The sequence below is a fragment of the Otolemur garnettii genome, unplaced genomic scaffold, assembly GCF_000181295.1.
Source record: "Otolemur garnettii isolate 467f Iridium unplaced genomic scaffold, OtoGar3 scaffold00046, whole genome shotgun sequence".
NCBI lineage: Eukaryota > Metazoa > Chordata > Mammalia > Primates > Galagidae > Otolemur > Otolemur garnettii.
The window spans coordinates 10,600,981-10,613,323 of NW_003852441.1; the positions used below are offsets into that span (position 1 = coordinate 10,600,981).

General features: G+C 39.5%; 1 protein-coding gene across 2 annotated transcripts in view; it reads left to right on the forward strand.

Moving 5' to 3' along the window:
- The window catches only part of MYH10 (myosin heavy chain 10), a 164,844-nt gene that overhangs the window by 6,120 nt on the left and 146,381 nt on the right, over positions 1–12,343 (forward strand). For both annotated transcript variants that reach the window (XM_023513988.1, XM_003791102.2), the window contains exon 2: positions 908–1,283. In XM_023513988.1, the coding sequence (XP_023369756.1) occupies positions 939–1,283 (345 nt within the window). In that variant the 5' untranslated portion in view covers positions 908–938. The remainder of the gene's footprint in view (positions 1–907; positions 1,284–12,343) is intronic.

The following is a 12,343-nucleotide window of genomic DNA, read 5'->3' on the forward strand; positions in this document are numbered from 1 at the left end:
GTGTATGTGGCTGGCGCCTTAGCCACTTGAGCCACAGGCACTGAGCCAATATATTCTTTACTGGCTTTTTTTTTTTTTTTTTGATCAACATAATTTAAGTATGCCATGGAAGTTTAACTAGGTTCAAGTGTGCCATGACATAAAAAAGTTGAAAAATACTGCTCTAGTGGGAAGGCATAAGCACATTGGAGTCTGTTTACAGGTAAGAGGTCAGCGTGGAGAATGAGTCTTGATGAATAGTGGAATGCTGATGAGGTGATCGGGTAGGAGCATCTGCACGGTGGGAGTGGAGGCCTGGACAGCTACCTCCACGTCCCTGAAATGCTGTTCCGTAAAGCTAAGTTACACTTGTCTTTTGTGGCCCCATTTGGTTACATTAAGACCACATGAGGCCCTGAAGAAGTTTATAGGGGGATTGATTGAGAGTATTCATAGGAAGAATTTTGAATCTGTTGTCTGAAGGCAGAATGGCAGGCATGTTTTAGACCTGATTCTTTACTCTCCTGGCAATGATGGGTTTTTGTGGCTGTTGCCTGTGGTCACACTAATTCTGATACCACTTCATGGACCTTTCATTATGCCTTTTTATTTTTATTTTTTCTTTCTCCTTTTCCTTCTTAACTCCCTGTTTAATTTGTGGTGAGGGGTGAAAGAGGAGATGAAGAGAAAAAAAAGTCAATGGGCACTTTTTTTCCTTTGGCCTGTTCTTAATCCATTAGTAACTGAGGGCAAATCTTGAGTGGTCATCAGACAACCAGAGTCATAATTTGTGGTCACTCCCACAATTTACCTTGGACACTTGGTTAGTATGGCCATGAAGAAGAAAACCCCAGCTCCTTAACTCAGAGTTTATGCTTTATTTTGTATTTCTTAAACATCTAACTTTGTCTTCCTTCACTTCTCATAGAGGCGATTGCTCTTGGATCCTTCTGTTTACAATGGCACAGAGAACTGGACTTGAGGATCCAGAGAGGTATCTCTTCGTGGACAGGGCTGTCATCTACAACCCTGCCACTCAAGCTGATTGGACGGCTAAAAAGCTAGTGTGGATTCCATCAGAACGCCATGGTTTTGAGGCAGCTAGTATCAAAGAAGAACGGGGAGATGAAGTTATGGTGGAGTTGGCAGAGAATGGAAAGAAAGCAATGGTCAACAAAGATGACATTCAGAAGATGAACCCACCTAAGTTTTCAAAGGTGGAGGATATGGCAGAATTGACATGCTTGAATGAAGCTTCTGTTTTACATAACCTGAAGGATCGCTACTATTCAGGACTTATCTATGTAAGTATTTTTCCCCACATAATCATGTGAAGTGGTGGCTGGGAATTAATGTAAATTGTACATCTGTAATCTAATGAGACTGTTGAATTCCCACATTCTCTGTTTAACACTGCTGTTTCTAGATCTAGATAGTAGGATTATCTCTTGTTTACCCAAGTCTTAGTTTACCTTAAATTTTCACGTCTTAAACTTAACACATTGACTGCCACACTTTTTTTCTTTGGGGTCACGGTGTTTTATTGGATCAAGAGACGTGTGAGTTATATATGGTTCACTAAGCCTAAGGCTCAAAACTAGCTAAGTTACACAACACATGTGGCATTTAATGTGTTACATCTTCCAATCTGCAATTCAACATAATGAAATGCTGGTCTGGAGAAGTAGCCTGGAGCACAGTAAGGTGGGAAAGAGCATGGGTTAGAAAGACCAGGAAGTTAAAAAAGGTAGTGAGAGTTGCATTATTATAGGAAGATACATATAGCAAAATGGTAGAAAATCAAGTGCATATCCAGGAGTATAAAGCAGAGAGGCTGCAAGCTTAGAGGTCGAAGAGCAAGAACAGTTTTATTGGGTGCAGGGAAGAAGAAAGGATGAATGCTGAGGTTTTTAAGAGGAAACAGTTCAGGGTTAAGATTGAGGCTGTGGTTAGTTCCTGACACATATGTCACAGTCACTGTGTCACTTGCTGACAATATGGAAGTGACTTATAGTAATAAGGGTTAAGGTAGAGTAGAAAAATGCAAGCCAGATAATAAAAAAATTCTGAAATGACAAAATAGGTTTGAAGGGCTGATAGATGAAGATGGCAGTGATTTTGCAGAAGATAGCTTAGATGGGACTTAAAGTGAAGGGAAGTAGGAAAGTTGACAGAGTTCAAAATTAGAAAAGGGTGGTTGAATTTTACGTAAGGAGTGTGCTACTAAAGCTTGTGAGTAATTCAAAGCTAGTTTTCTCATAGGAATAGTTTATTTCAGGAATATTTACTGACCTGCTGTCATCTAGGTGCTAGGGATAGTGATAGGTAAACAAGACTGGCCGTGTCCCTGCCTTCATAAATGGCCTGTGAGGAAGTGAAACAGGGCCATGGGATCAAGCGAGCAGGAGGCCAGCTCTTCATGGTGGGTCAGTGACGAGCTCTTTGAGAAGGTAGCATTTGACCTGGAGTCTGACTGGTGGGAAGGAGCTGGTGATGTGAAAAGAATAATTCGTTCATGACATTTGTCAGAGCAGTTTCAGTCAAGCCTGATGCCCCCACCCCCTTTTTCTTCTCTATGAAGTAGGATATAAAGCAGGAGAATGAGAGGCAGCCTCAGGGGTAGGAAGGTGGTTTGAGGAGAGTGGAAGAGACTTGGAGAGAGAAGATGGCAAGCATAAGAAAACGACAGGAGAATAGCTCTGAGAATGCAGCTGGCTTAGTATAAATGGGGCAAAGCTCTATCCCCAATTTTAGATCTTCTCAAACAGTCAAATTTTTTTCATGTCAACAATAGAAGAAAATAAAAACAACCCTCATTCATCATCACTTAAAAAAAGAGAAAGAAAGGATTTTCCTACATCATGAATCAGATCATGTCCCTCTTCAGCCTGAAGCCTTCCAAATCTTCCCCATTTCTCCCAGAATAAAAGTGGAAGCCCTTATAAGTCCTGCAGAACCTGAAAAAAAAAAAAGAGAGAGAAGCTGGGTGTGGTGGCTCATGACTGTAAGGAGGCTGAGGTGGGTAGATTGCCTGAGCTCATGGTTCGAGACCAGCCTGGGCATGAGTGAGACCACATCTCTAAAAAAACAGCTGGGCATTGTGGTGGGCGCCTGTAGTCCTAGCTACTGGGGAGGCTGAGGCAAGAGAATCACTTAAGCCCAAGAGTTTGAGGTTGCTGTGAGCTGTGATGCTACAGCATTCTACCAAGGGTGACAAAGTGGAACTCTGTCTCAAAAAAAAAGAAAAGAAAAGAGAAAGAATTCGGCTGAGACCGAATAACCACTTGTAAGGTGACTGCATTTTTGTTTTAGAGTGTGATTTTGCCAGACTGTGGGATTGCTTTAGGTCTGTGTAGGAGAGGAGCTTTGAATCTTCTTTGCTGCCACAGGTCATTCACTGCTTGTCTTTGGAGTCCTGGTTTTAGGTAGGAGTAGAAGTCTAGTAAGGAAGGGGCCGATGGAGCAAGGGCTGGAGTATTTAATGATGTTGAAGAAGAGGGTTAATGGGGGTGAGGGAGTGAAAAAACTGGAAAATTAAAAGGTTATAGTCAGAAAGTAAAATCAATATCTGAGATTCGAGAAGTGGGTCAATTTGGATGAAACCCAGAGCAGGGATTCGCAAAGGGTTGGAAATGGCACCACCAAAAAATTGTGAGGACAGTATGCAAAGGAATGAGGCTGGGTTTCTGCCAGAGCCCTCACTCTGATCCACTCCTTTAGATGTAGGTGACTGCAGTCAGGAGAGAGAGGAGATAAACAGAAAAGGGAAGGAGACTGTGGTTGTCAAAGGGAAGGAATGAAGGAGATGGCAGTTTATTTGTAGCCATTCTTCATGATAACTCTGAGATTTTACAGGTAATTTTTACTGAATTTTATTCACTCCACACCCCCAACTTAACTCAAGGACAATCTGAGTGAATTTCTGAGTTAGTTTCTTTTCAAAGCACAGCCTCCTTGGTTTTTACCAACAGAAGGATCTCGGTTTTTCTCAGAGTATTAAGGTCACAACAGAGATGGGGAGTTTGGAGAGATCATATCTTCAATTAGTTGGTGGAGAGAAAGTGTTCTTACCTAAGATTCTAGTTGGGTCACTTGACTCTAAAGAAGTCTTGTTAGGAGAATGGGGCTGGAGAGAGCCACGTGGTGGTCAGCATCATGATGAATCTTCACTGGGCTTTGCAGTTAAATAGTCAGTTGAGATTGATCGATTGAGGTACTGTGATAGGTACTGAGGTACTGAGATGCTATAACAGCTTGGGTAGTACCTTTTGGACATATCGCTATAGTTAAGAGATGACATAAATTCATTTAAACAAGTTAGGTTGCTAACAGGCTTAATTATGTTCTTTCTTTATATTTTCTTTGGATTTAGTCTCTCTGACCTCCAAATTCTCAGGTCATGAATTTTCATCTTCTTTTTTAATAAAATTATTTAAAACTGTAAGCATCTCCTGTTTTAGCTCACCTTACAAGTTTCTGTGTAAGCTCACCTTACAATGTGCACTGTTGTGTGTGTTGTGTGTATGTGTTGTGTTGTATTTTTATTATTCACTCGTAAATATTTCCTAATTTCTATTATGATTTCTTTAACCAATGAACCATTTAAAAGCATACTTTTAAAATTTGACAAATGTTGGCTTTTTAAAAGTTCTTTTTATTATTGATTTTTAATATAATTGTATTGCAACCAAAGAATATTGTCCGTATTATATTGTTCCTTGTTTTTGTTGAGACTTGCGTGGTATATTGCCAGTTCTTATGAGTATTATAACATGTTTGTAAAGAATGTGTATTCTTTTGTGTGTAGGGTTCTCTATATGGCCGTTGGATTAAGTTTGTTAGTTGTTGGCTCGGCGCCTGTGGCTCAAGTGGCTAAGGCACCAGCCACGTACACCTAAGGTGGCAGGTTCGAATCCAGCCCAAGCCCGCCAAAACAACAATGATGGCTGCAACCAAAAAATAGCCAGGCATTGTGGCGGGCGCCTGTGGTCCCAGCTAGTTGGGAGGCGGAGGCAGGAGACTCGCTTGAGCCCAGGAGTTGGAGGTTGCTGTGAGCTGTGATGCCATGGCACTCTACCTAGGGGGATAGCTTGAGGCTCTGTCTCAAAAAAAAAAAAAAATTTGTTAGTTGTGTTTGTTCACATCTTCCATAACCTTCCTAATTTTCATCTGCTTGATGTATCAGTTACGGAGAGAAGTGTGTTAAGATCTCCCAACGTTGTTTTATAAACTAAGTATGCGTCCATAAATAATCTGGTTTAGTTTTGCCTGGTTTTGAATTTTTATATAGACAGATTTTTTAGTGTATAGCCTTTGTGTCTGTTTTTTGCTTGTTTGTTTTCCCTCTGGATTATATGGTCAAGATTTATCCACATTGTTGTTTTGTGTTATTATAATTCAGTAGGTCTCAAAGTGTGGTCTGTGAACCTCTAGGATTTCCCAAAACCCTCTCAGGGGATCTGAGAGGTCAAAACTATTTTCATAATAATACCAAAATGTTATTTGCCCTTTTCACTGTTGATATTTATACTGATGGTGCAAAAGCAATTATGATTAAAACTTCTGACACCTTATCATGAATAAAGGCAGTGACCCCAGACTGTATCAGTAATCATTTTATTTCTCACTGCCATTTATTGGCAGTTTAAAAGATCACGTTTCACTCAAGAATGTCCTTGATAAAGCAGGAAAAATGATTGATTTTATTAAATCTCAACCCTTGAGAATGTGTCTTTTTAATATTCTGTGTGATGAAATGCTAAGTATGCACAAAGCACTTCTGCTGTATGATGGTTGCCTTAAGGAAGAGCGTGTGTTTTGTTATTTGAGTTGCAAGCTAATCTTGTTACTTTTTTAATAGAACACTGTTTTCATTTGTTAAAATGACTGATAGATAAACTATGGTTACTCATACAGAAGTATTTGGCTGACATTTTCTTGAAAATGAACAAAGTGAGCTTGTCACTTCAAAGAAAACAACTGACTATATTTGTTGCCAATGATAAGATTTGAGTTTTTACATGAAAATTACAATTTTAGGAAATTTGAACCTACTACCATGAACTTTAAGAAAATGTTTGGTTGTGGGTTTTTTTGATGTCCTGTAGTGAAATGTCATTATGTGAAAGACTTGAATAATTTAGCAAGCAGGGTTTTTCCAATTGGTGTACGCATGATATTACAAAATCAGGCATGGGTGAAAGATTCATGCAATATGTGAGATAAGCCAGTGGATTTTGATATAACAGAATATGATGAGTTCACTGATAGGAGTTTCAGGTGCTATATTGCGTTTAATCTTTAAAAAACTATCATTTATTAAGTTTTGGTAGTATCAAAGATGAATAATCACAGTTATGTGAAATGCTGTTAAAATGTTCCTCTTTTCCAACTAAATATCTGTGTAAGAGTGATTTCCTTTATGTGCTTCAACCAAAACAACGTATCACTATAGCCTGAATGTAGAAAAGCAGTCATGAAAATTGAACTGTTTTTATTAAGCCAAATAATAAAAGTTTTGCAAAAATATAAAACGCTCCTCTCACTTTGTTTTGGAAAAACAGAAAGTTACTTTTTGCAAGAAATATTATTTATGCTAGCATGTAATATATTGTTGTTTTAAAATGAATGAACATTTAAAAAATTCTTTACATATTTTATATAAAACAAAAGGTCTTTAGGGTCCTTAATAGTTTCTAAGAATGTAAAAGAGCCCTGAAATTAAAAAAAAATTGAGTAGTTTATTCATTTTTCATGGAATATATCATTGCATTGTAAGATTAACAAATTCAATTTCTCAACTGTTTGTATATTTGTCTTTCTTCCAGTCTGGTCCTACTGTGAGCATTGCCTCAATGAATGGCCCTTACATATCTGGTGCACATATATATGTGTGCCTTCCTGTACAGTGTATGTCTAGGAGTGGAATTGCTAGATGATAGGCTGTACATATCTGACTTCAGCTTGTCTAGATAATGCCTCATTGAGTCAGTCTCTGCAGGAAACAGAATCCTCTCAAATGAGGTATTTTGAGAGTTTAATAAAAGGAAAACTTACAAATGTAGGTGGAATTTAAAAAACAAATCAGGGATAGCGCAGCCAGTATTGGGATACTGAGGTGATGGCTGAGAGCCCTTGATACATCTTGATCTTTAATGAAGTAATAGGAAAGAGGTGCAACTTCAACCTGGACAGGGTAGCTGAATGGAGAAGGCTACCTGCTGGGAGCTGTGGCCTTTCTTAGAGGGATGCAGGCAGCTCATGCTAATTGGCAGAAAGAGAGCCTGGGAGATAAATATCCTGATCTTCTCTCACACTCAGTCTCCTGCTGATATCTCCCATCTGCTGAACGCAATTTGAAGCCAGAAGAGAAGGGAATTTAATAATTTTCCTAGCATCAGCCTTAATTTTATCTGGAATTGGATTTTGTGTATGGTGTGGGGTAACTGTCTAATTGACCCAGTGCCATTTACTGAAACATAAGTCCTTTCTCCACTGCTCTGAAGTGCTACATTTGTTATGAATCAGGTATTCATAAATATGTTCTTGACTTTTTATTCTGTTTCATGAGTCTGTGCTTAACTTTTGGACATTACATTTTCTTAATTATTACAACTTTGTAATATGTTTTAGTGTCCAGTCTGGTAAGTCTTCTCATTTGTTCTTCAGGATTTTTTTTTTTTTTTTGAGACAGAGTCTCACTCTGTTTCCCTGGCTGAAATGCCATGGTGTCATCATGGCTCACAGCACCCTCAAACTCCTGGGCTTAGGTGATCCTCTTGGCTCAGCCTTGCTGGTAGCTGGGACTGGGACTGTAGGTACCCACCATGATGCCTGGCTAGTTTTCCTATTTTTAATAGAGATGATGTCTCACTTTTGCTTAGGCTGATCTCCTGAGCGTTCTACCTGACTTGGCCTCCCAGAGTGCTAGGATTACAGGCATGAGCCACCACAACTGGCCTTTTAGCATTGTTTTGGTTGTCAGTTCCTTTGCATTTCAATATAATTTTAGAGTCCACTTGTCAGTTTTTCATTTACACTCACGCCCTGTTAGAATTTTGATTTTTTTTTTTTTTTTGAGACACTAGTTTCACTTTGTTGTCTAGTCTGGAGTGCACTGGCATCATCATAGCCTACTGCAGCCTCAAACTCCTGGGCTTGTGGAATCCTCCTGCCTTGGCTTCTTGAGTAACTGGGACATGACACTATGGCTGGCTAATTTTTTTACTAAATTTGTAGAGATGGGGTCTTGCTATGCTGTTCAGGTGGCTCAAACTCCTGAGCTCAAGTGATCCTCCTTCCTTGGCCTCCAGGATTCAGGTGTGAGCCCAGCCCAGATATTATTTTAATGGTGTTTTAAATTTTGTCCTTATAATACATATCGTATATGCATAATATGTACATAATTATTACTGTTATATAGAAATACTGTGTTTTATACAATTAATTTTTTTGTGTATTGACTTCATATATGGTTGCCTAAGTTTACTTAATTTTTATAATTGCTTAGCTGAAGATTCTTTTGGATTTTCTGTGAACACACTTGTGTTGTCTACAAATAGTTTTATTATTTTTTTCCATTTCTTACATATTTCTTTTGCTTGCTTTATCACACTGGGTAGTACCTTTGGTGCAGTCTTTTTTTTTTTTTTTTTAATTGAATGGTATCCAAAGGCATTCTTTATTTTTAGACAAAGTCTCATTTGGTCACCCTTGGTAGAGTGCCATGGCATCTTAGCTCACAGCAACCTCACACTCTTGGGTTCAAGTGATTCTCTTGCCTCAGCCTCCCAGGTAGCTGGGACTATAGGCACCTACCACAATTCCTGGCTATTTTTTAGAGACGGGGTTGGGGTCTTGCTCTTGCTCAGGTTCATCTCGAACTCGTGAGCTCAGGCAATCCACCCACCTCAGCCTCCCAAGTGCTGAGATTACAGGCGTGAGCCACCACACCCAGCGGCATTCTTATGTTATTCCTCATCTCCGAAGGAACGTTTTTTAACAAATATTTCATCATTAAGAATGATATTTGCTATAGTTTTCCTCTATTCCTATGGAGTTTTTCTCTATTCATAGTTGTTATCCCAAATGGATGCTTTTTTAAAAATCCTGAGTGCATGTTAATTTATCAGATGTTTTTCCATTTGATAATGATAGTGTGATCTTTTTTCCTGTGATGCTGTTATTGTGGCAAATTATGTATATTTTTGAGTGTTAAATTAAACTTGCAAGGACCAAGTATTCTTTACATATATGTATACATACATATCTATATATATGTAGAGAGAGAGAGAGAATACTCAATTATTTTTGTTAATATTTTGTTTAGGGTTTTTGTATCTATATTGATCAGTGAGATTAACTTAAATTTTTTTCCTCCTATAATTTCCTTATCATATTTTGCTATCAAGATTATGCTGGTTTCAGTGGCACCTGTGCTCAGTGAGTAGGGCGCCGGCCCCATATACTGAGGGTAGTGGGTTCAAACCCAGCCCCTGGACAACTCACAACAAAAAAATAGGCGGGCACTGTAGTCCTAGCTACTTGGGAAGCTGAGGCAAGAGAATCACCTAACCCCAGGAGTTGGAGGTTGCTGTGAGCTGTGACGCCACGGCACTCTACCGAGGGCGATAGAGTGAGACTCTATCTCTAAGAAAAAAGATTTATGCTGGTTTATAAAATCAGCTGGGAAACATTTCATCCTTGTTTGTTCTCTGGAAGAGTTTGGGGATGGGATTGGTGTTTTCCTTTTTAAAATAGTAATAGTGTTTTCTTTGTGGGGAAATAGTCGGTAATTTCTGGAATTAAATGTTCCTCCTGCCTCAGCTTCCTGAGTGGCTGGGACTATAGGCAAACGCTACCATATTCAACTAAATTTTTTTTTTGAGACAGAGTCTCAGTCACCCTAGGTAGAGTGCCATGGTGTCATAGCTCACAGCAACCTCAAACTCTTGGGCTCAAGTGATTCTCTTACCTCAGCCCTCCCAGGTAGCTGGGATTTTAGGTTTACACCACTATCCCCAGCTAATTTTGTTTTTTTTCCAATTCTTTGGCCTCCCAGAGTGCTAGGATTACAGGTGAGAGCCGCCATGCCCAGCCATACTCAGCTAATTTTTTTTTTTTGAGAGAGACTTTGTTGCCCTTGGTAGAGTACCATGGCATCATAGCTCACAGCAACCTCAAACTCTTGGGCTCAACTATTCTTTTGCCTCAGCCTCCCAAGTAGCTACGACTATAGGTGCCTGCCACAATGCCCAGCTATTTTTAATTTTTATCATTTTTATTTATTTATTTTTATTTTTTGCAGTTTTTGGCCGGGGCTGGATTTGAACCCACCACCTCCAGCATATGGGGGCCAGCGCCCTACTCCTTTGAGCCACAGACTCCACCCATTGCCCAGCTATTTTTTAGAGACAAAGTCTTGCTCTGGCTCAGGCTGGTCTCAAACCTGTGAACTTAGGCAACCCACCTGCCTCGGCCTCCAAGAGTGCTGGGATTACAGGCATGAGCCACTGTGCCTGGCCCACACTTAGCTAATTTTTAAATTTGTTGTAGTGACAGTCTTGCTAGATTGCCTAGGCTAATCTCAAACTCCTGGCCTCTAGCAATCAATTCTCTAGCCATAGGCTCTCAGGGCACTGGGATTACACACAAGAGCCACCACACTTGGCCCCATAGCCAGTAATTCTCTCTAAGTGCTTTAAAAGCTGTAAATTTCATTCTAAGTACTCCCATACCTGTAGTCTACAAGTTTTAATGTGTGTTTATTATCATTCAGTTTAAAATAATGAGGATGCTTTATTTGAACTTTTATGTTATTTAGAAGTAAATTGCTTAGGGTGGCGCCTGTAGCTCAGTGGGTAGGACACTGGCCACATACACTGAGGTTGGTGAGTTCGAACCCGGCTTGGGCCAGCTAAAACAACAATAACAACTGCAACAACAAAAAAATGGCCAGGTGTTGTGGTGGGCATCTGTAGTCCCAGCTACTTGGGAGGCTGAGGCAAGAAAATCGCTTAAGCCCAAGAGTTTGAGGATGCTGTGAGCTGTGACGCCTTGGGCATTCTACCGAGGGCGACATAATGAGACTCAAAAACAAAGTAGTAAATGGCTTAATTTCTAAACATAGGGCATTTTAGGGTTTATTTTGTCATTTCTAATATAACTTCCCCCGTCCCTCTTGCAATCCTCACTTGGTCAGAAAACATACCTTGAATGATTTAAATCCTTTAATATTTGTTAGATTTCCTTTATGGTCTATTATATGATCAACATGGGTAAAAGGTCATTGCATGCTTAAATATGTATGTTGAGCAGTTGTTGGATGCAGGGTTCTATATGTGCAGTGTTGTTCAGTCTTATATGTCCTTAGTTTTTTATTTATAATCTGCTTGTTCGACTAGTAAGTAGTCGAAAAAATCTTTTCTGTTTTTTGTTCTGTCAGTTCTGCTGTGCACATACTGAAGCTATGCTATCACATATATGCAAAGACAGACTTTTTTTTCCTGGTGAATCGTCAAGATTAGTGTTTCTTGCAAAGTTAGCTGTGTCTCATATTAGTATTAGCTATTTTTTAAATTTTGGATTTGTGTTTATTTGGTTCATTGCTTTTAAAACTTATTTTCAGCTTTTCTGTGTCTTTATACTTAAGATGTGTCTCTTACAAATTGCCTATAGTTGTTATTTTTGTCCTGAATCTGACAATATTAGTTTATATACATCTTATGGCTGAAACATTTCAGTTTAAATCCATCGTCTGATTTATTACTTTCTTTTTGTCCTACCTTCATTCTTTTTTTTTCCCCTTTATATCTTTTTTTGGACTGGGTAATTTTTTTATTACTCTGTCTTTTTGCCTCTTGTTTGCTACACAGTTTTGCTGTTCCTTTAGCTTTTTTTTTTTTTTTTTTTTTTTTTGAGTTAGTTTTTTGAGAGTGTCTCACTCTGTCACCTAAGTAGAGTGCCTTGGCATCATCATAACTCACAGCAACCTCAAACTCTTGGGCCCACGTGATCCTTGTGCCTCAGCCTCCCTAGAACCTGGGGCTACAGACAGATACTTGCCACTACTCTGGGCTAGTTTTTTCTCGTTTTAGTAGAGATGGGGATCTCACTCCTGCTCAAGCTGGTAACTCCAGAGCTCAAGGGATCCACCTGCCTTAGCTTTCCAGACTGCTAGGATTATAGGCGTGAGCTGCCATGCCCAGCCCACTTACCTATTCTAACATGTATCCTTGACCTGTTAAAGACTGATATAAAGTAGAAATTGTGGCTCGGTGCCTATAGCTCAACCGGCTAAGGCGCCAGCCACATACACCTAAGGTGGCGGGTTCGAATCCCCAGCCCGGACCCGCCAAACAACAAT